The 21,637-nt window shown below is 46.0% G+C and overlaps 2 protein-coding genes across 6 annotated transcripts in view; one reads left to right on the forward strand and one right to left on the reverse strand.

Annotated features, from left to right (window-relative positions):
• dennd1a (DENN/MADD domain containing 1A) overlaps window positions 1-7,372 on the forward strand; it is a 32,638-nt gene extending 25,266 nt beyond the window's left edge. For 2 of the 3 annotated variants that reach the window (XM_086188385.1, XM_086188386.1), the window contains exons 19-23: window positions 15-167; window positions 493-557; window positions 3,319-3,456; window positions 3,838-4,081; window positions 4,782-7,372. In XM_086188385.1, coding sequence (XP_086044511.1) covers window positions 15-167; window positions 493-557; window positions 3,319-3,456; window positions 3,838-4,081; window positions 4,782-5,852 — 1,671 coding nt within the window. In that variant the 3' untranslated portion in view covers window positions 5,853-7,372. The remainder of the gene's footprint in view (window positions 1-14; window positions 168-492; window positions 558-3,318; window positions 3,457-3,837; window positions 4,082-4,781) is intronic. The other variant, XM_086188387.1, reaches the window with a different exon arrangement.
• A 2,396-nt stretch (window positions 7,373-9,768) lies between these two features.
• Window positions 9,769-21,637, reverse strand: part of crb2a (crumbs cell polarity complex component 2a) — a 28,662-nt gene continuing 16,793 nt past the window's right edge. For all 3 annotated transcript variants that reach the window (XM_086188388.1, XM_086188389.1, XM_086188390.1), the window contains 7 exons: window positions 20,230-21,183; window positions 17,699-18,270; window positions 17,426-17,591; window positions 13,703-14,573; window positions 13,502-13,618; window positions 13,161-13,287; window positions 9,769-12,156 (listed from right to left, as the gene is read on the reverse strand). In XM_086188388.1, coding sequence (XP_086044514.1) covers window positions 11,935-12,156; window positions 13,161-13,287; window positions 13,502-13,618; window positions 13,703-14,573; window positions 17,426-17,591; window positions 17,699-18,270; window positions 20,230-21,183 — 3,029 coding nt within the window. In that variant the 3' untranslated portion in view covers window positions 9,769-11,934. The remainder of the gene's footprint in view (window positions 12,157-13,160; window positions 13,288-13,501; window positions 13,619-13,702; window positions 14,574-17,425; window positions 17,592-17,698; window positions 18,271-20,229; window positions 21,184-21,637) is intronic.

Genomic DNA, 21,637 nt, shown 5'->3' on the forward strand with positions numbered 1-21,637 from the left:
TCACCACTTTGCAGGAGCACGCAGAGAACGGCTTCTCCACAGCAGGGTCAGCAGTCATCAGTGACGACAGCTCAGCAGGGTTTACCTCCACCTCCAGTGCAGTTAGGAGGGAGGGGCCATTGCGCACCTGGGATGACTTCCGGCCAATCACTGTGCACTTTGGACAGGTAGGCAGGGATGGGACTAGATGGTGAAGAGGAAAAGGTGTAGTGAGAGTGTTTTACAAAGTTTAACAAGAGTTTGCAGATGTGATCATATATACTTCACAAGTTGTTTTCCCAATCATGTTGTTGACATTCAGGATTGTTGTGTCTGTGTCTGCTTACTAGTTACTGGATTGGGGGGGAGGGTATATAATATAATATACACATATCGCAGCAGATGAGAACATCGGGCATGTGCGGGCTAGAGCTGGACTGATGGTGGAGTTTTTGAAGGTGTGTGTGTTTGTCTAAGGTTTTTGGATGTACTGACAGTTTCTCACGCCCACAGGCTCGGCCACCGATGCTGCTGAAGAGGCCGAGCAGCAATTTGAGTCTGCCAAGCAACGATGACCAGTAAGCCTACTTCCATTCTAGAAAGCATGTGTTCCCCAGCATGATGGACATGGAGGAGTACACCTCACAGCCCCAGAATGACTTGAGACACATCTCCATGTGGCATGACGACAATACAACATGATGCAGCATTATGGATCTTTGATCTAAAGAATATAGAAACAATATAACACTGATAGAAATAATTTGAGTCCTTGTTATATTTCTACGAGTGCTGTCAGGTGATTAAAAAAATTAATCTAATTGATTACAGGATTTGTAATTAATTAATCTAATTAATTGCATTTTGATCTAATATCTGCTTAGGGCCCCCAAATAAAGAAATTTAATTCTAGGACATTACATAATTGTAGTGCATGACGAATCAAATGAATACACTAAGAAGAGAAGATTTGAGATCCACATTGTTATTGGTGATTGAATAAAACCTAAGTCAGGCCGTCTTAAGGCGGAGTCTCAAACAGGTGTTTTGACTCACGATGCATTTGTGGAGTGGATTGACATGTGAGTAAATACTGAGGTTTAGAGGAAACCCTTTGAGATTCCACGTCTTTGGACTCGTACGGACTTAACCAAAAGCAGACTGTTTTAAAATTTGGGCGATGACGACGTCGGGAGTACAAAGTTGGCATGTAGGTTTTTTTCCTTTGCCTGCCGTCTGCCTAGCAACTGTGTAACTCAGCTCCGGCTACAAGTAACTTTTTCCATTGTGATTGGGTGCTACTTCATTGTTAGACCACCAGGTTTCGAACGAGGTACAGTATGACATGACCAGATTCGTTGTTGTATGCCGTTGAAATCCGTCGAATACCGACGTTGTTTACTTCCTGTACCGGTGACGGTACACTATGGTTTAAGGGGTTAATCTTGTGTTAATTTTTATAACGCGTTAATTTGCGGTGAAATTAATTCATCTAATTAACGCATTAAAGTGACGGCCCTAATTTCCAGTATTAGTTACAAGAAGAAATCCTGACAGTTTTACCTCAGTTGACTATGAAGAGATAAGAGGATATTACAGTGGTTTCAATTAGAAAATCAGAAATTTAATTCACAGTCTAGTCAAGTCAGTTTTATGTGTGTCACCAAACCCCAACCAAAGTTCTGTCCTGACTCTGTCCAAGTAGAGCAGGTCCAGCACCTCCCTCCTTCAATGAACCTCCACCCAACAATTCTCCATCAGCAGCACATCCTGCAACAGCAGCCACCAGAACCTTCCTTTACCAGCAGGAAGGTGGAGCAGATCCAGGATCAGTGGAGAGAGAGAGCAGGACAGAGACAAAGACAGAGAATGGAGGAGGACAGAGAGACAGAAGGAGAGAGAGGGACAGAGATAAAGAGAGAGAGAAAGGAGGAGAGACTGATGGACAGAGACAAAGACAGAGAATGGAGGAGGACAGAGAGACAGAAGGAAAGAGAGGGACAGAGATAAAGAGAGAGAGAAAGGAGGAGAGACTGATAGACAGAGACAAAGACAGAGAATGGAGGAAGACAGAGAGACAGAAGGAAAGAGAGGGACAGATAAAGAGAGAGGGAAAGGAGGAGAGACTGATGGACAGAGACAAAGACAGAGAATGGAGGGAGACAGAAGGAGAGAGAGGGACAGATAAAGAGGGAGAGAAAGGAAGAGACTGATGGACAGACGGAGAGAGAGCAGGACAGAGACAAAGACAGATTAGAGGAAGACATATGCAGAAGGAAAGAGAGGGACAGAGATAAAGAGAGAGATAAAGGAGGAGAGACTGATGGACAGACGGAGAGAGCAGGACAGACAAAGACAGAGAATGGAGGAAGACAGAGAGACAGAAGGAAAGAGAGGGACAGAGATAAAGAGAGAGATAAAGGAGGAGAGACTGATGGACAGACGGAGAGAGCAGGACAGACAAAGACAGAGAATGGAGGAAGACAGAGAGACAGAAGGAAAGAGAGGGACAGAGATAAAGAGAGAGAGAAAGGGAGCTAAAAGAGAATGTGTGAACAAGCGTTCCACATTTTGATGAGTGCTGAAAGTTTGACTGTGGAAAGGAAGTGGGGAGAAAAGAACACGTTCCACATTTACACTTGATGAGTGTTTGGCAGCATGACATCAGTTTGCCACGTGCTGCATCCATTTACCTGGATTCACTTCCAGCTTTTACCAGCTCAGGCTGTGTCAATCGATGTAGTCGCATCTTCCTTGTGTAGCACATGATGCCTCGATTCATTACACGCCCACTGATGCAATCCTTTGAGTCCATAGAGGAGAAATGTAGCGCTCCTAGCCGATATCATCCCTGTTGAAGCCATGCATTTAAACACCAAATGTTTCCAGGTGTTGAGCTGAGAAAATTTACTGAAGCCCGGAGCTTTGTGAAATCTGATTTACAGCAGACTTCCCTTCTCTGCTTCAGGCTTCAGACAGCAGAACCTCCATGAGCATAAAACACCTATTATTATACCACTTATTTTGACTGACATAACAATTGCAATGTGATTTGCAGTCCTAGAAGAGATGTGGATTTCTGAGTTATTGTTTTAAGAGATGACACATACAGTATTCTTGACTTTTAAGTTATTTTTGGGAAAGCAATCAAGTTTTTCCACTTCAAATTCCCTGTTTTAATTGTTCAAGTCCAATAACTAACAATTCTAGTACTCTACCAATTAACCATTAAAACTGGTTTCTGCTAAGAGAGATAATCTTTCTTTCTTTCTTTCTCCCTCCTTCCTTTTTCTAACAACTCTGGCCTCTGAATTGCTTCTTCTCATCTCCTCATCCAAGCTCTATCCATCCAACTCGGCACTATACAGTCTTTCTTTCTGAGGATTCATCCGGAGATGAGCTCCAGTATGACGACGACACCATCTCTGGATTTCCCGACACCTTTCTCTTCTCCGTCCCTTTTGAGTGGTCACCTCTGTATGCACCTTTCTGATTTCCTTTGCAGTACTAATTAGAAAGGCTTTTTCCATGTCCTTCTGTGTCTATGAATGCACTATGTACTGTATGTGTGTTTTCAAACCTGACACTGAGTAGGGAGCAGTAGCATCCTGGTTTTATTAGGTGTGGCTAAAGACTTGGCCGCTGTGACAGTTCCGTTTTGTCAGGGTCTCAGTCATCATCCTGGGTAGTCAGATTAGGAAATCAAAATTTAGGTTTGGTTTCCTAATCTGACTACCAAGGATGATGACTTAGACCCTGACAAAACGGAACCACACTGAAGCTGGTCCATTTTTTTTTTAGGTAATGAAAAAGAAAAGCGGGTAGTGATTATTAATCAGTCCAATCCTGTTCCTGCAGGCCACAGCCGTACCGCTCCTTGAAGGAAGTAGAGTTAATGGGAGAAGATCCTGGCTTTGGAGCAGAAAGTCACACGGCCCCCCCAAGCCCTGTTACTGAGAAGTTCTCGAATGTCAACCTCTTGGGTGACATCTTTGGCTGCCAGGACGAGCCCGATAGCCAACCAGTTACGTTGGCTAAAAGCCTGGAGGACCTGAGGACTCCGAAAGACTCTGAGGAGCTACAAGCCAAATTCACCTATCAGGTCAGTCAGAGGTCATTGTGCCCTGTCACCAAAGCTGGCTTCCAAAAAGACCATTTGTGCCATTTGTAAGAGCAATGCTGAGCTTGGGTTATCACAGTTCTCTATATTCCGATCTGAATTTAGGGTCACATTTCAGTTTGATCTTTGAAATTTTCAGCACTGAAAACTCTGCTGCAATAATGATGTGATGAAAATGAGCACAACAAATCTGCTAACCTGAATCTGGCGACAGTAGCGAGGATCTTTGAAACTCTGCTGCTAATCACTGGGAACCGAGTCCTGATCAGAGGGTTAGCAGCTGCGAATGTTACCATCGTCATCATGTCATCATCAGTAGGGACTTTGAAGTTGTTTTCCCTGGATGCACACAAGTGAAAGCAGGTGGACGATTGTAAGTCCAGAATGTTCACATGCATTTATGAGCGTTTGCCTACAGTTGTGTACATGTCATTTTTTAAACAAATCAGTTTAACTGTATTTGTAATTGCTTTGCACTTTCACACAAATAAATAAGTACAACAGAGCTCTTTGGCGTGGGAAGTGGCATACACAGGTCCGCATCAGGGAGACCGCCCTGCTCATTTTGTTATGTACTACATATTCTTCAGGCTTCAGTGAATTGGCTGTCTTTATTCTGCAACAATGACTGAACACTGAGACACTTTTAACATTGGAAGTATCACTCCATTCTTGTTTGCAGCGAATGGACCTGAGTGCGAGTGAACACTCTCGAACGCTTCCAGGCCTCAAGCTCTCCAACCCCTACAACAAGCTGTGGAGTAAAGGGCAGTACCAAACAGACCTCTCTGCTTGTATGCCTTCGTCTTGTGATACACCTTCATCTATCCAACTTCCTGTGCTGACGGAAGCCCGCTCCCCGAGCCGTGGGAGCCTTGTCCCAGGTCCTGAGCCCCCAGACCCTTCCATGCCTGGCAACATCACAATACCACGCCCCCATGGAAGGAAGACACCTGAGATTGGAACGGTCCTAGCACCCCTTGTGGCCCCGTCATGCTCTAAACCAGCAGGACCTGGTGAAGGAAGGACTACCTCAGGGGGGCAAGAGTTTAGGCAGGCCTTGGGCATGACCGTAGATGAAGACCTGCTAAAGGTCTCCAAGGTTGCAGAGGCTAATATAGATTTGATTAGTCTTCTAGATCCTCTTCACAGCTCAGCACAGACCAGCTCTGCTTCAGCCAGTGACGGAGGAGATGAAGGCATGTCATCGTCTTCATGCAAACCCAGACTTCCACCCAGGTCTTACCCACAAGGTTTGCCTGCTTTCCCTCAACAGCCTCAGATTTCCCTCAACCCTTTCACCCAGTCTCTCCGGCATCCCTCCCCTCAAACGCAGTACTCTTCAACCGTGTGTAAGAATCCCTTCAGTGCAGTCTATGGGCCTCCTCCAGGTTCTTACTTGCACACTCCAACACAGCCGCCATCATTTCCTCCACTACCAGGACTCTACAGGCAACATTCTCCAGGCAGTGTAACTCTGCCTCCCAGCTACAGACTGCTCCAGTCAGCCTTCCCTTCCTCAGTCACCTCCCTGCCTCACTGCTCTGCCAGCAATCACTCTCTTTCCAGCTTGGCGGACTCAGTGTCTGTTCCCAGTACAGCTCCAAACATATCGGCAAAGCCAGTTTTTGCTGAGGAAGACAGTCAGAAGACTCAGGATCCTTTTGGGGACCTGCTGACAATGGTCAAGCCAGCTGCTCCCCCAAAAAAGAAGGTGGAGGACCTCCGAAGGAGGTGGGAGACATTTGACTGAAACCTGTGAATATGCATTGAGTTGTCACTGTTGCTACCTGAACTTCCCTCATTACTGCACCAGGACCTTCTCTGGACATGAATGGCACATTAGCCCTATAAAGCATTAGAGCATTAGCTTCTCTACTTACACACAGTTGTTCATGAATAATAACTTAAAGTGAGATTGATATTTATAGTGACTGGGGACTTTGAATCAGCTGGACAATTTGGATCACAAATGACAAAGTAGTGAACACCACAGTTAGAACATTTAATATTTGTAGGCATTGTAAGCTAGCCAGCAAGAGTCATTAGGAGGATTAGATAAGGACATCATTTTCTTTGAAAATTACTGCCACCTCAAGAAGCCGACCAGAAAAAATCAAGGTAGCGACAGCAACCGTTAGCTGTCACGAAGCGCCTGAACAAACAAGCCAGTAGCTGATATTAACTTTATAATCCTCACAGTTCTCATTACATCAGAAGAACTCATTTTGTTGATTGTCATCACTTTGTAGTTGGATTTATTTGCAGTCTTCAAAATCCTCTCTGTAATGTCAGTGCTGAAGGCCGGCCTGTGCGGGTTTTCAAACACCCTCTGAACTCACAGGAAACTAATCATGCACATACTGGACTCCTCTGGATCTTGAGTTGTTCTGTGTCACATAAGTTTGAGTGGCACCTCTTATCATGTTTATCAGACAACATTCTGATTGTTAGCTTGCTGTTGATATGCAGTGCTGGAGAGTAAATGAACGTTGCCATGATTTACTTCGCCGCAGCAACAGTCAGGTCACTCATGCATAATCATGCTTGAATAGCTAGACGAGCTAACGTACCGACAACAACCAGCTGACGAACATCTGGGATTCATCTCTACGTTCTGTCAGAGTGTAACTAAAGGTAACATTACCTGCTTTCGCTCCAGGCCTAACAATTCCAGTTACACAAGTGTATATTCATGGCTCTTTTTCCAACAGTCATGGTGAAAGTTTCTCCCTCATGTTGCGAACAGAGGCTTCGCTGTGAACCACGTCACCCATCAGCAGAGAACTACTGCTAGAGATGACATGTGAAAAGAAAAAAGTATTTCTGATTGGAATTCAGTCCATCGAAATAATCTTTCAACGAATGTGCGATTTCTGCTCCACTACATTTCACTACTATTCAGCATTCACTCTCCACTGTAGCAGTATCATGTGATACCGTGACGTCACAGATGGGTGGATTGGCCCTGAAGTCCAGCATCAATTACAACTCTACCGCTGGTCAACACAAGCTGGCAAATCACCAGAACTTCCTGTCTCCTGTGTTTGTGCTCACAGGGTTTTCTGCTGCCCCCAAAGGTCAGAGCATTTCAGAAGGGACTGTAGGACCTTGATTGTTTGAAGGAACATGACAACTTTTTGGGAAATACAAATATTGTTCATCTTTTTGAGAGTTAAACCAGCAGGCAGACCCTACAGTAGCAGCTTGAGTGGTCTTGCTGCCTCGAGATCATCTGCTCTCAGGCAATATTCTAGCTCTGAAGAACTCCTGCACATTTGAAAAGAAATTTGTGCCTCTGGCTTCCTTGTTCCCAAAATATGATCAGCGTCCGACAGTCAGCATGCCAGCGGGCTCTCCAGTGCGGGCACCTCCCCCGTGGTCCACATGACTCGTTGACTGAGGATTTAGAAAGAAAGTCAAACACGTGCGCTTCAGTTTCCAGGGGAAACAACATGAACACTCACAGGCGTAAATTTCGGGACACACTGATAAAATAACAATACACAACATAAAACACACAATATTTTTATCAATGTCACCAAATGTGTTTACTAAATGAGACTCGTGATCTTAAATATACACCAGGAGCGTCATCCAGCAATAATTGACATCACACCGCCACACTCTGACACATCACTGTAACATAAACCTGCAGGAATAGGAGGTTATTGTTGCATCTGCAAAGAAGGCACATAGTAAAGGCAGTCAATCAAGTCAAACCACAGGCCCACCCAGCTGCTACGGTTGAAAACGCTCTCCATTCACAACGCCATGAGGAAAGTGATGCAGCAGTCACCTGACAAGCTCATCTGCAATCCCTGAACCGGGTCACATCTTTGTAGGAGTTCATAAAAGCAACATGGTTCAGTCTTGCTGGCCCCACTGTGCATGCAGAGAAGCTCTGATGACGACCTCTCTTCACATGAGCAGTACCATTTCAATTTTCCCGCCATCATACAGGAAGTAGGCCTTGCTTCAAGACCGTTCTGATGCCAACTCTTCGTCTCTTGCTAACAAACTGCTACTACAATTCCCAGCCCCACACCCTGTTGTGTCACCTGCCTTTAATGCCACTCTAGTGCTCAGTGTAGACTTGAGGCTTACAAGTATCATGCAGTATTTCCTGAAGTACTGCATACAGCAGCCAATATCTCCATGATGTCAACTTCTATGATGAACTTGTATTATTACTGGTGGCTTGTCTGCTATTGTTGATTAACATTCTAGTGGCATTATGGTACCGTTGCTACAAAATGTGGTGCATCGTAGTCATGCAGTCCCTCGGCCTCATGATCTTTCTGGTAGCTTCATGCACTTCTTCTCCTTTCAAGCCTCCATGAGAAATCTCATCTTGTTTCACTGACCTTTAAAGATGTATTGCCTCTTACTGTTTTTAAAATGTTTAAGAAAAGCCCTGAAGCCAACTATCGACTGTAATGTCCCTAAAGGAATTTTAAATCTTTCTGTCAAAATAAATATTTGGGGACTTCAAACATTTAATGTTTCATTCTGTTCCTTTCACCAGTTTGGTGCCTGATGCACCAACGCCACTTGTTCAATGACTGTGGCTACAGGCAGCTAACAGTCATCTCCAGAGCACACATGATGATCTTCAGTGTGTGGTTCAGCTGTTCAACCTCAATAACAACGTGCAGGGTTTGTTCCTCGTCCGCTTCCTCCCTGTCAGGCAAAGCTGGAGGCATCCGTGCTGGTGTACATCCTTGGATGAAGACGTGTCATCGTAGAGTCACAGCATAGCTTGATCTTAAAATTCCACACTGGGAAAAAAAATACAAATCCTGTGATCAATGTAGCAGCTGAGAGCGAAATATCTCATCAGACTGTACTCCCATAAAAGTTGATATTCACAGTCGTCTGATTGATCCCTGATTATATAATTCTACATCTCTGTAGTTCACATTTTAGTTGGGTTAGGACAGGAAAACCAAACTGATGATCTGATAATGACTGGAGCAGAGAACTGAACAGGTGAGGGGGAGAGGGAAAACTGTGGGAACAGAGATGTGGCTAATGAAGACAAACAGAGGACAGGTGGATAACTCACCGGAACTAGATGAGGACAAGAAGTGACAAGAGTACACGTGAGGGAGGAAGATTTCAAAATAAAACAGGAGCTAGCAGCAGGGGAAACAAGGAAACCACATCATCCAAAGATTAAGGATTTTAAGGGAAGATGAGCGATAAATAAAGGAAGATGATGCTGAAACAAACATCAGAGCAAAAAAACAGTACTACTTGAGTAAAGAGTAGAAGTAAACTACAAAGCCAACATAAAAAAACTACTTTTCTCTTTAAAAAAAAAAAAGCATGTTATCATGTAACACACCCACGCCTGTAGACACCGGTCAGACCCGGGAACAGCAGGCCTGAGCGTGGGAACAAAGGACCGGGGCCTGATGAAGGTGCAGGATCAAGAGTTTCTGAGACAGAAGAATGTGCAGCTATTGTCTCTGCTAGACGGGCCGTTCATTCCAGCTTCCAAGGCAGAAAAGCTAACACCACTAGACCATCATGCCCCCACAGGGCCAAAATCCTCTGCGATTAGGCAGCGAAGCGAGCCGCAGTGTCACAGTCTATTAGAAGGAAGCAACAGCGCGTCTGCAGCCACTACGATTCCTCCTCCTGGTCTTGAGAAAGACCGGGCAGACGGGACGGCACATGAGTCCTCAGCTCACGCCACTGTCACATAGTAGAGGACATCCTGGTTTCTACATCAGCATGTTGAAAACAGGCGAGCCAGTAATGCACAGAGCGAGCAGCCAATGTCCAAATACAGGTAGTTTTCTTTAATACAACAACTCTCATTCTGTACATCATATTTTTCACAGTTGGAGTTGGGAGAGTATTTCACTGCTGTTTTACCGTCCAATGACGAGCCTCCGTTCCTCTCTTACTACGGGGGATTGACCTGCGTGTCGTATATTCTTCGTGGATTGTAATCAGATGTGAAGATGCTACTTAAAAGAGTGACACACAAATATGAGTTGTTGCTCTTTGTTACTAAAAGTATATTTCAAAATACAAAATAAGCACAAAACATTCAGTATCTACAGGCTTGATGCTCAGCACAGACGTGACCTCGGAGAAACATCATGCAGATCTGTCCTTTGTGAAGGAGCGTGACTGAGACGACCACGGGGACGGTCAGAGTACCAAAGACCTCCACTGTCCTGGAAACCACAAGGGCTCTAAATTGATGACATCGAACTGTTGTGGGTGAAGCTTCAAACACGAGGACTTTTCCTGGAGCGCGGGAGTGAGTAAGAAGTGCAGGAAAGTGCAAAACTACTGCTGGTTGTAGATGATTGCATTCTTTTGGCAAGTAAACAGACGAAGAACATTTGTTTCTCTGCAGGTTCATGTACTGACATAGTAAAGTTGTGCTGGCTCTGTGTACTTCTACACGCTCACATCAACACAGCAGTAGAAAGCACTTCTATGAACGCCACAGGTGATGTGGGAGCGACGTCTTCTTCAGTGAGAGCCCCATTTCCTCCTCATCAGTGAGTCCCTTGATGCCCCATGAGCGGCACCTTGATCCAAGATTGCTGAACCTTGGTTCTGTCTACGGAACCAGCCCATGTTCTAGTTTTGAGCTGAACCAGTGTGTCATGGATGGAGGGCGGTGAACACCTGTGCAGAGCAGAGCAGACTGCTGTAGTATTTCAAATTCATACAATAATGGTGATGTATGGAACAGGAACAGGATTCATTAGTTTCACTGGCTCACACTCAGGTGAGACTGCGCTGGTGGGTGGGGCTCAGGCTGCATGTCGAGTGCTATGTCACCGCACTGTTAGACAGCACACCGGGAGAAGGGAGGAGTCACGGTTGGCACTTCAAACCTGATTTGGTGGTTCAGAATGATTAAAAATGTGTGAGAACACAGAACGATTTCAAAATAAGGTTGTTGAATGAGCACTGAGCCCGGGGGGGGGGGGCCTAAGAGTGACTCGGTGAGTTGAGTCAAAGTTGTGATGTGTGACCTGTTGAATGTGCTTCAGTCCAACAAAACCAATGTAAGATTTACTTGTAACTTAGACTGAAAACTGCCAAACAAACAGGACCATAATAAAGTCATAAAATAGCCTCCTGTAATAAACAGCCACACTGTGTAAGATGGCCAGTTTCATGATCTGAAAATACCAAAGCGCCCACAGAAAAATATGATGTCACACATCTTGGACGTGTAATACAGCAGAATTTATTTCTTGTCCTTTAATCTCGGGCAGCCTGGGCAGGTGAAGTGACTTGCTGCCTCCTGCCTGTTAAAAAACAAGGCATTTGGTTTTTGCAAAGACGAACAACGAACACGTTCACTTACATATCAAGCAGGAACGCTAGTGAACGACTGACGAACCAAGAACTGTCTACTTAGAGGAGCATCTAGTGGCCATTAGAGATACTGCACTTGTCTATGGACTCTATGGCACTGGATGCTGCTCATGCTTACAATAATACTGTCCCCCAGAAGTAACCCGATCTCCAGCAGCCCCACGGACCCCGATCCTGACTGTGGAACTGTCAGAGGTCATTTCCAGTGGCTGGTGTGTTTGTGCAGTGCTTCTTCAGCGAGGTTCTAGAAAGTTAAGTCCCTGCCACACACAAACAACGACGGGAACAGTTGTGGTTCTTTATATTGTTGAGTTCCTTCATCCTATCAGCTGGAGGTTCAGGACTTCCGTGTCACGTAAAGCAGCAGCACCGGGCCAGCAGCTGGTCAGCAGCAGGATGCTGCAGCCAGCACGTCCACAGCTCAGCCCTGGTCAGAGTTAGGGGACCTGCAGCAGCCCAACATTGGCATCTCTGTGTCAGATGAGTCGCTCCTCAGGTGGAACTTTGAGCATGCTGTCCATCTCCAGGCGAGCTCCGGCCAGTTCCTGAGCGCTGGGGCTGTACGCACCCTCTGATTGGCGCTTCTTCCTTGCAGTTAGTACCATGAAGGTCATGCTGATGATCAGGATCAACACACAGAAGCATAGCAGCGGGATGGCCACCATCAACCAGGGGATTCCGTGTTTCTGGGCTTGTTTCTGAACAGAGACAGAGGGTAGAAGGAGTTGTTGGAGTTGTGGTTTGACTTCCAGGAAGTGAAATCCTGCCCTGCTTAGTCTACATGTTTATAGCTCCCCTAGAGCTCAGAACTGTGCCATAAATATACTGTTGTTTGAACTTCTGCCATGAAAGTGGCGAGAATCAACATTCATACCAGTATGAATAAGCATAGGACCTGGCCTGACAGCATATAGCTGCCCAGGTAGATGAGCAGTTGCTATCATGGACTTGACGGTCCATTTCTAATCTGTTAGCGTGACAATGGGATGCTAAGCTACTGTTTGTAATATGCAGCAGGACATGCGCACACACCACCAGGTTCCAGGTGTGTGGATGGACGCACGCAGCCCTGCTAGGACTGTCATCTATCTATCTATCTATCTATTCATCCATCCATCTATCTATCTATCTATCTATCATCTATCTATCTATCTATCTATCTATTCATCCATCCATCTATCTATCTATCTATCTATATCTATCATCTATCTATCTATCTATCTATTCATCCATCCATCCATCTATCTATCTATCTATCTATCTATCTATTCATCCATCCATCTATCTATCTATCTATCTATCTAACTATCTATCTATCTATCATCTATCTATCATCTATCTATCTATCTATCTATCTATCTATCCATCCATCCATCTATCAATCCACACTGCAGATGCTACTTTACTGACACACACACGCACGCATGCACACACAATCAATACAATGTGACCCTGTGAGTGGCGAGAGGCCGAACCACAGCAGCCACCTTCAGCTGCTTGACGACCACTTGACTGCACTTTTCTGTGTCTGCAAAGTGAGTCCATCACAACAACTGTGACTTGGGCCATCACACCTTCCCAGCTTGTTCTCAGGGCCAAGTGACGTGATACGGTGTGGTCCTCCAGAGTGGAGGCTTATATCTACCACATACGCCATAAAAAAAGGAAGTTCAAGGTCAAACAAAAATACCGAAGGACGTACATTGATGTCACAGACTGGCCCGCTGTAACCCGGCGGACATTCACACATGAACATGTTGAATCGATCCATACAGGAACCACCATTCTGACACGGGTTGGATTCACACTCATCGATCTCCAGTTCACACCTGCAACAGAGAAAAGACAGGACAACTCTCTCAACAGCAGCAATGCGATGAAGATGCGAAGAAGGACAAATAGGTTTGTTTTAACTTCTGACTGACGGCTTCACTCGTCCAGGCACACAAGTGCAGTCAGTGTTGTTATGACGAACTCAGCAGCGTTGAGGTTATCAAACGCTGTTTTGCATGTCTGTCCGAGTGTCTGCTGTCAGTCGCTCACCTGCTGCCTGTAAACCCTGGCATGCACGTGCAGTTTGCTCCCCACAGCCCATCGCTGCAGACGCCATCGTTTACGCATTGCACGTCTGTACCACACTGCTTGGGGGGATAGTCCCACCTGTTAGAGAAGAATCATGTTGTGTTCAGTGGCAACAAATGGCTCTGCCTGAAGCAGTAGAGAGAAGTATTCGTGAGTACTCACTGGCACAGAGGGCCTCTGTAGTCCTTGGGGCACACGCAGGTGTACATGTTGGGTCCGTCCTTGCAGGTGCCTCCATGTTCACAAGCATGATGCTCACACTCATTTATATCCACGTCACAAAGCCTGCCCTCGTATCCAGCGTGGCAGTGGCACTCAAACCCAGCCAGGAAGTCCCTGCAGTCTCCGTGAAAGCAGGGCTGAGACGCACAGTCGTCCGCGTCGGTGTCACACTGCTCTCCCTCCCACCCCGCGTCACACACACAGCCAAACTTATTGAACAGGTCTTGGCACGTGGCTCTGTTCAGACAGGGGTCCGAGTCACACACAGGTCTGCTGCTGCAGCCCAGATGAATGTTTGGCTTTCCAACTAAATGGAACTGAGAGAGCTGTGGGGCCTTAGAGTCATCCACAAAAGGGAGGTAGACTCCTCCCACCCTCAACGTGCCCAAGCAGCCGGTGAAGCTCTCGGCAACGGCCAACATGGCCCCCTTGTCATTGAGAAAGTGGAGACTGCCTGTTTGCTCCGGTAGGCTGCTGGCGTCGGTTATTCCATCCACGGTGATGACCCAGGGAGAGGATTTCTGCGCTCGCTCAGCCATGGAGATGTTAACACGGTGCCAGCTTCCATCAGCCACTCGACGCTGGCCGGTCAAAGTCAGAATCTCTACACTGTTGCCAGTGTGGATCTCCACCTGCACCGAAGAGTCCAGCAGGCCCACCATCAGCAGGTCGGATCCCTGGGAGGCCCTCAGGAGCACAGCGTTCTCTGAGCGCGTCCTCAGCTCCATGTATATGGACGAGACGGGTTCAGCCAGAGAACTTCCAGCACTGAAGTGCACAGGACTGTTGTCGAATGTGGCATTGTGCACACCTACGGGTCAACATGAAGAAACATCATTACGCCATGTTTCCACTCATTTGTTACAGGAGCACAACACGTCAATGCGAAAGACACTGGAAATGATTGCAGCTTCTCATGTGGCGGTTGGTACCTGTGAAAATTAAAGGCTCCATAGTTTACCATGGTGGGCATATAAATGGTTCAGCAACGTCATGTGATGGCTAAAACGCTGGCAGGTCCATTTCAGGGAGGAGTTTGCATCTTCAGGTTACGACTTTTGATTTGAAGCAGCCGTGATGTCTTCCAAACATTGACCCGCTGTGTCTGGTTTTAAATGGACCTTAATCACGATAATGACACGTCGTCATTATTTCCCATCGTCAATCAAATGTCAACGTGCTGCTGGCATTTTGTCTAATCAAGGATGTGTGTGTGTTTGTGTGTGTCCACAATATAAAATTTGGAACTCAATTCCATCCATCCATCATCCATCCATCCATCCCTCCATCTAGCCATCATCCATTCATCCATCTATCCATCCATCATCAATCCATCTATCCATCCATCCCTCCGTCTATCCATCATCCATCCATCCATCCACCATCCATCCCTCATCTATCCATCTATCCATCATCCATCCATCCCTCCATCTATCCATCATCCATCCATCTATCCATCCATCCCTCCATCTATCCATCATTCATTCATCTATCCATCCATCGATCTGTCCATCATCCATCCATCCATCCATCCATCTAGCCATCATCAATCCATCTATCCATCCATCCATCCATCTATCCATCCATCCCTCCATCTATCCATCATCCATCCATCCATCTATCCATCCTTCCACCATCCATCCATCCCTCCATCTATCCATCATCCATTCATCTATCCATCCATCGATCTATCCATCATCCATCCATCCATCTATCCATCCATCATCAATCCATCTATCCATCATCCATCTATCTATCATCATCCATCTATCCATCTATCATCATCCATCCATCCATCTATCCATCCCTCCATCTATCCATCATCCATCCATCCATCTATCCATCCATCATCAATCCATCTATCCATCATCCATCTATCCATCTATCCATCCATCATCAATCCATCTATCCATCAATCTATCATCATCCATCTATCCATCTATCATCATCCATCCATCCATCTATCCATCCCTCCATCTATCCATCATCCATCCATCCATCTATCCATCCATCATCAATCAATCTATCCATCATCCATCTATCCATCTATCCATCCATCATCAATCCATCTATCCATCATCCATCCATCCATCTATCCATCCATCATCAATCCATCTATCCATCATCCATCTATCTATCATCATCCATCTATCCATCTATCATCATCCATCCATCCATCTATCCATCCCTCCATCTATCCATCATCCATCCATCCATCTATCCATCCATCATCAATCCATCTATCCATCATCCATCTATCCATCTATCCATCCATCATCAATCCATCTATCCATCATCCATCTATCTATCATCATCCATCTATCCATCTATCATCATCCATCCATCCATCTATCCATCCCTCCATCTATCCATCATCCATCCATCCATCTATCCATCCATCATCAATCAATCTATCCATCATCCATCTATCCATCTATCCATCCATCATCAATCCATCTATCCATCATCCATCCATCCATCTATCCATCCATCATCAATCCATCTATCCATCATCCATCTATCTATCATCATCCATCTATCCATCTATCATCATCCATCCATCCATCTATCCATCATCCATCCATCTATCCATCATCCATCCATCTATCCATCATCTATCCATCCATCCCTCCATCTATCCATCATCCATTCATCTATCCATCTATCCATCCATCATCCATCCCTCCATCTATCCATCATCCATCCATCTATCCATCCATCCCTCCATCATCCATCCATCCATCTATCATCCATCCATCCATCCATCCCTCCATCTATCCATCATCCATCCATGTATCCATCCATCCATCCCTCCATCTATCCATCATCCATCCATCTATCCATCCATCCATCCCTCATCTATCCATCATCCATCCATCTATCCCTCCATCTATCCATCAATCCATCCATCTATCCATCCATCCATCATCCATCCCTCCATCTATCCATCATCCCTCCCTCCATTCCTCCATCCATCATCCATCCATCCATCATCCCTCCATCCATCATCCATCCATCCCTCCATCATCCCTCCCCTCCATGTTCTCCCTCTTCTCCTGTTCAGGGTGGTGGGGGTGGAGCCTATCCTAGCAGCCTTCCCCCTGGACAGGTCACCAGTCCATGGCAGGGCCAACACATAGAGACAGACAACCATTGGCTCTCCCAGCCACGCCTACGGTCAATTTAGAGTCGTTATTTTAACACCATGTTCATAACCCAGCAGTGGAAGGTTGTGCTGGTTTCACATAAAAAAACTCTGAATCAGAAGCTTTGCTTGTGTGTCTGGACTAACATGCATGTGGGACTCATCCATGTAATCATGTTACTTCCTCTGAACTCGACTTACGGTACTGTGAAGTTATAGTAATATGACTGAAGCAAAGACTTCTTCTCATACTTGCTGTTCTAATCTATAGCAACAGACTAAAACTGAAAGTGGGCTTGCTTCAACTCAACAACTGTCACATGATGAAACTGGCCAGTAAAAGTCAGGCATATTTGATGTGCTGCTCCAAATAGTTCAAAACGAAGACATGCAAGAAAGTAAAATCACAAACATGGAAAAATGATGAAACACACATCGCTAAAAAGTCAGTACAAATTGCTGTATTGTTCAAAGAATGAGATAAATTATTCAGTTACAAATTATGACCATGCCCTTACATTCATATCCATCAGGAAGATCCACACAATGTCCACCGTTGACACAAGGACCACTGACGCACCACACGCGTGTTTCACAGGTCTTTCCCGTGTAGTCCTTTGGACACGAGCACGTGAAGTCATTGAACGTGACGGTGCACTCTCCTCCATTCAGACACGGCTTCACCTGCAGAGGAGAGGAGACTTCATTTAGTCTATGGAATGAGAGCATTTTTTGATATTTAGTCGATATTTCCAGTGTGTGTCCAGCAGTAACATCATCAGCAACGGCACCTTGCAGGTATCGTCACTGATGCAGCCCCTCTCCACATTTTCAGCATCTCTCGTTAAGTAGACCTCCTCCTCTTCATCCGAGCCATTCCAGGCCTCCACATCCAGATGCACCGAGTCCAAACGAAGGTCCTGCAGGCAGCCTTTGTAATAACCCCCCCAAAGACTAGAATCCCAGTCTCCTGGAAGTCCCCCGACATAAACCTGGTCCCCGCTGTTGACATTCACTTCAGGGACATCCCCTATTCCATAGCGCAGGCCTGCATGCTCAAAGATCACCTTTCTATGCTGGACTTCCACCTGTAGAAGCTGCTTCTCGCCAGTGGTAACAAATATTGGAGCAGTCAGGGGGGCGCTGCTGGGCAGAGAGCTGACAAAGACCCTCCCCATCCCCAGGTAGACTGAGAGGTAGGCCTCTCCATTGTCTGGGGATCTCCTCAGTTGGAAGAGCAGCCCATCTGGCTTCAGTGACCTCAGAAAGAAGGACACTTTGAAGCTGTTGCCATGGCTCTTACTGATATAGTAGGAACTGAAGCTCACTGCGTCCTCATGGCTGTACGTCCAGGAGGGGAATTCTGTCCGGAGAGAAGTGGAGGTTTGGATGAGACAAATGATAAATGCTGCAGAACATTAGGAAGAAAAAAACCGGTCACAATATTCGGAACCTCAGACTTTGACACAAAAAAGCCAATTGCAATAACATTCAACAACACGTGAAAATTGCAGACAACAAAGTTTGTCAAAACAAATTCACAGAGAATAAATTGTGCTCGTGTCTAAGATTTGAAGAATGAGACTCAAAAAAGGATTGCAACAGGACAGGAGCTGCCATGTGCTGCTGAGTCAGGTGTTTGGTACCCCTCACCCCACCTGTCTGCTAATGTGGATCGGCTGGTATCGCCACGTCCACATGGAACATACTTGTGGTGGAAAAATGTTGACATACATGGAGGCAAGGATGTAGAACACCAACATTTTAATCAAGACAGGGAAGAAAAAGACGAGAAAGTCACGCCACTAATATGTAACAGTCACACACGTATAAAAAAAACCCAAGTATTTCTTGGGAATTCATGAAAATTTCAGAATCTTAAAACATAAAAATCTTTACTCTGCCCTTTGATTTGGATCTTTCCCCAAAATATAGTGGGTTCCTCCTTGGCCCAGCTCCTCCCCTCCATGAGGCTTCATGCAAATCTTTTTTTGTAATTTGAAAAGGATAGGAATTAGCAAGTCGATGATTTGCTCATGATATGCACCAAGTGCTTTGCTTGTCAACTTGTGTCATCACTGGAGGATGTGGACTTTTAGATGCATGGCTCCCTCACTGATAAACCCCGCCCTGTTTGCTGCGCTGGTTCAGAAGGGAGGGATTTTGCAGGCAGAGAAGTTGCAGCTTTTTATGTTGTTGCTCCTCTCATCAAAAAAAAACCATGCTAATGTTCAAACTAAACATAGCAAACCAGGCTCTCCAATGAGATTTAGATTTTAGAACAAAGAAATCATCTACCAAACACAAATTTCCTTACTTTTTGTGCTATGTCTATATTCACTGGTCATTCATTGACAATAAGAGGTTGTGTTTCCGCCAGCTGAGAGTGTTATAGCATCTCTTAGAATGTTGTTCATTTCTGAGGATTTGTTGGTTGCTAACCTGACCAGATGATGGGAATCCACACAGGTGCTTTCCTGCCTGATATATATAATATATCAACGAAGAGATGTTCCACATCTGCTGTTAGAGAGCATCTATCCCTCCATCCATCCATCCCTCCATCCCTCCATCCATCCCGCCATCATTCCTCCCTCCATGTTCCCCCTCTTCTCCTGTTGAGGGTGGTGGGGGTGGAGCCTATCCCAGCAGCCTTCCCCCTGGACAGGTCACCAGTCCATGGCAGGGCCAACACATAGAGACAGACAACCATTGGCTCTCCCAGCCACGCCTACGGTCAATTTAGAGTCTGGATTAACCTGGTCCCTCTTGATGTCTTTGGACTGTGGAGGAAGCTGGAGTACCAGAGAGAACCCAGCAGGAACAGGGAGAACATGGAGACTCACACAGAAAGACCCCGTGCTGCAGCCGGGGCTCCACCCACAACCTTCTTGCTGGGGGGCCACAGTGAGGACCACTGCTCCACCGTGCCGCCCTGTTAGAGAGCATGCTACATGGTTTTACTCCTTGGTGTGTTCCAGGGAAGTCACTTGCAATACGTATAATGCACGCTTTTAAAAATTTTAAAGTAAAAATGATAATATGACGGCTTTGGCTGGTAAATCAGCACTGGCACCTACAGAGGGAAGGTCTGGGTGATTAGATAGACCTTTAATGTGGTCAACTCATATCTGCACAGCTAAAAGTCTGTCTGTGGCCCAGCCCACTTCTACACATGGTCTTGATCTGTCCTGGGTGCAGTCACACCCCTACTTAGAACTGTTCCCTTGTGATGGGGTGAACCAGGAAGCGTGTTCACGCTGCTTCTGAATGAAGCCACAGAACAAAAAACTGAAATCTGTCTGCTTATCTAAGTGCTTACCTTCAGTGCAGCTCTCACTGTAGTAGGGCCGGTAGCAGTCGCAGTGGTAGCTCGTCCACAGGTCCACACAGTGTCCATGTCCAGAGCAAGGGTCGGGCTTACACCACTCAGTCTTACTACATCCCAGTTCATGGTCTTGGCCCTCGGGAAATGTTTGGGGTAGGACTGGTTTGGAGTCTATCATGAGATCTTCCATGCATCCAATGAAGGCTGAACCACTTACAGAGTATTTTAGAAGGTGTTCTGGTGCGCCACCTACATAAATATGAGTGAAAGCTTCCGAGGGCTGCAGAGGTGGTTCATCAGCCCCTCCATCGACAGCTCTGCAGCCACCCTTATCACAGCCCGGGCCTTTTAGGATCAAAACTAGACCTTCCGTGTCCACAAAGACATGAGCATCCCGCCAGTCTCCATCACTAACCTGGCCAGGGAATGTTAAGTCTAGCTGAGACTCATCAGAGGAGGCCCTTGCACGAAGACCACCATTCACAATCTCTAGGAGGAGGTGGTTGTCCACATCCCCGCGATAGAAGAGTAACATATTGGGCAAAGTTGTCCGGAACCGCAGCTGTACCCCAAAACTGTGATGATCACGGTGCTCCAGCTCCCTCCGGGTCCTCTCTTCTTGAGCAACCTCAATATGAATGAATCCAGGAGAGGAGAAAGAGAACGTGGTGCGCGTAGAACACTGCTCATCATAGAAGCCGTGAGCACACAAGCACGTGTGGCCGTGTTCTCCTGCTTCCAGCCAAGGGTGGCAGGTGGCTCCGTTCTGGCATTCATGGTCCACACAACCATAGAGCTTCACGTCACAGTGTGCGCCTCCCCAGGGAAGTCGCCCTGGCTCAGCCTCAGGACAGTGGCAGGTGTAGGAAGCCCTGCCGTCTTCACACCAGCCGCCGTTCTGACAGGGCTGACTTTCACATTCATCGATATTCACTTCACAGATGTCACCTGAGGGGACACGGCAGATGACAACGTTTGAGCTTATCGTAGTGAGATAACAAAAGTGAGATGAAAAGAAACTTATTATTACAAGGTATTGATCTTGTTATCTTGAGAAAACAGCCATTCCCTTGTAAGTATGAGTTATTTGTCCCACAATGTCAAGTTGTAATGAGCGGTGAGTCATGATAACGAGATGGCATCCTGTTACCACAGGTTCATTTCGCTTGTATGGTATGGGTCTTTGGGTATCAACTTTTATAAAATATAAATCATTTTCCCACACCGTTGTAAAAAAGTGGGTAGCAAAGTCCTTGATCCAGTCCTCTACTAGCCCAGCCCTGACCCCGGCTCTGCCTAGCAACCATCATCAATTGCATCATCCTCATCATCAAACACTAGATATTACACAGGGTTAGGGTTAGACACAGGGAGAACATGCAGACTCCACACAGAAAGACCC

The sequence above is a fragment of the Aulostomus chinensis genome, chromosome 19 (genome assembly GCF_037954235.1).
Source record: "Aulostomus chinensis isolate RoL2024-O1b breed Wild chromosome 19, RoL_Achi_v1.0, whole genome shotgun sequence".
Taxonomy (NCBI): domain Eukaryota; kingdom Metazoa; phylum Chordata; class Actinopteri; order Syngnathiformes; family Aulostomidae; genus Aulostomus; species Aulostomus chinensis.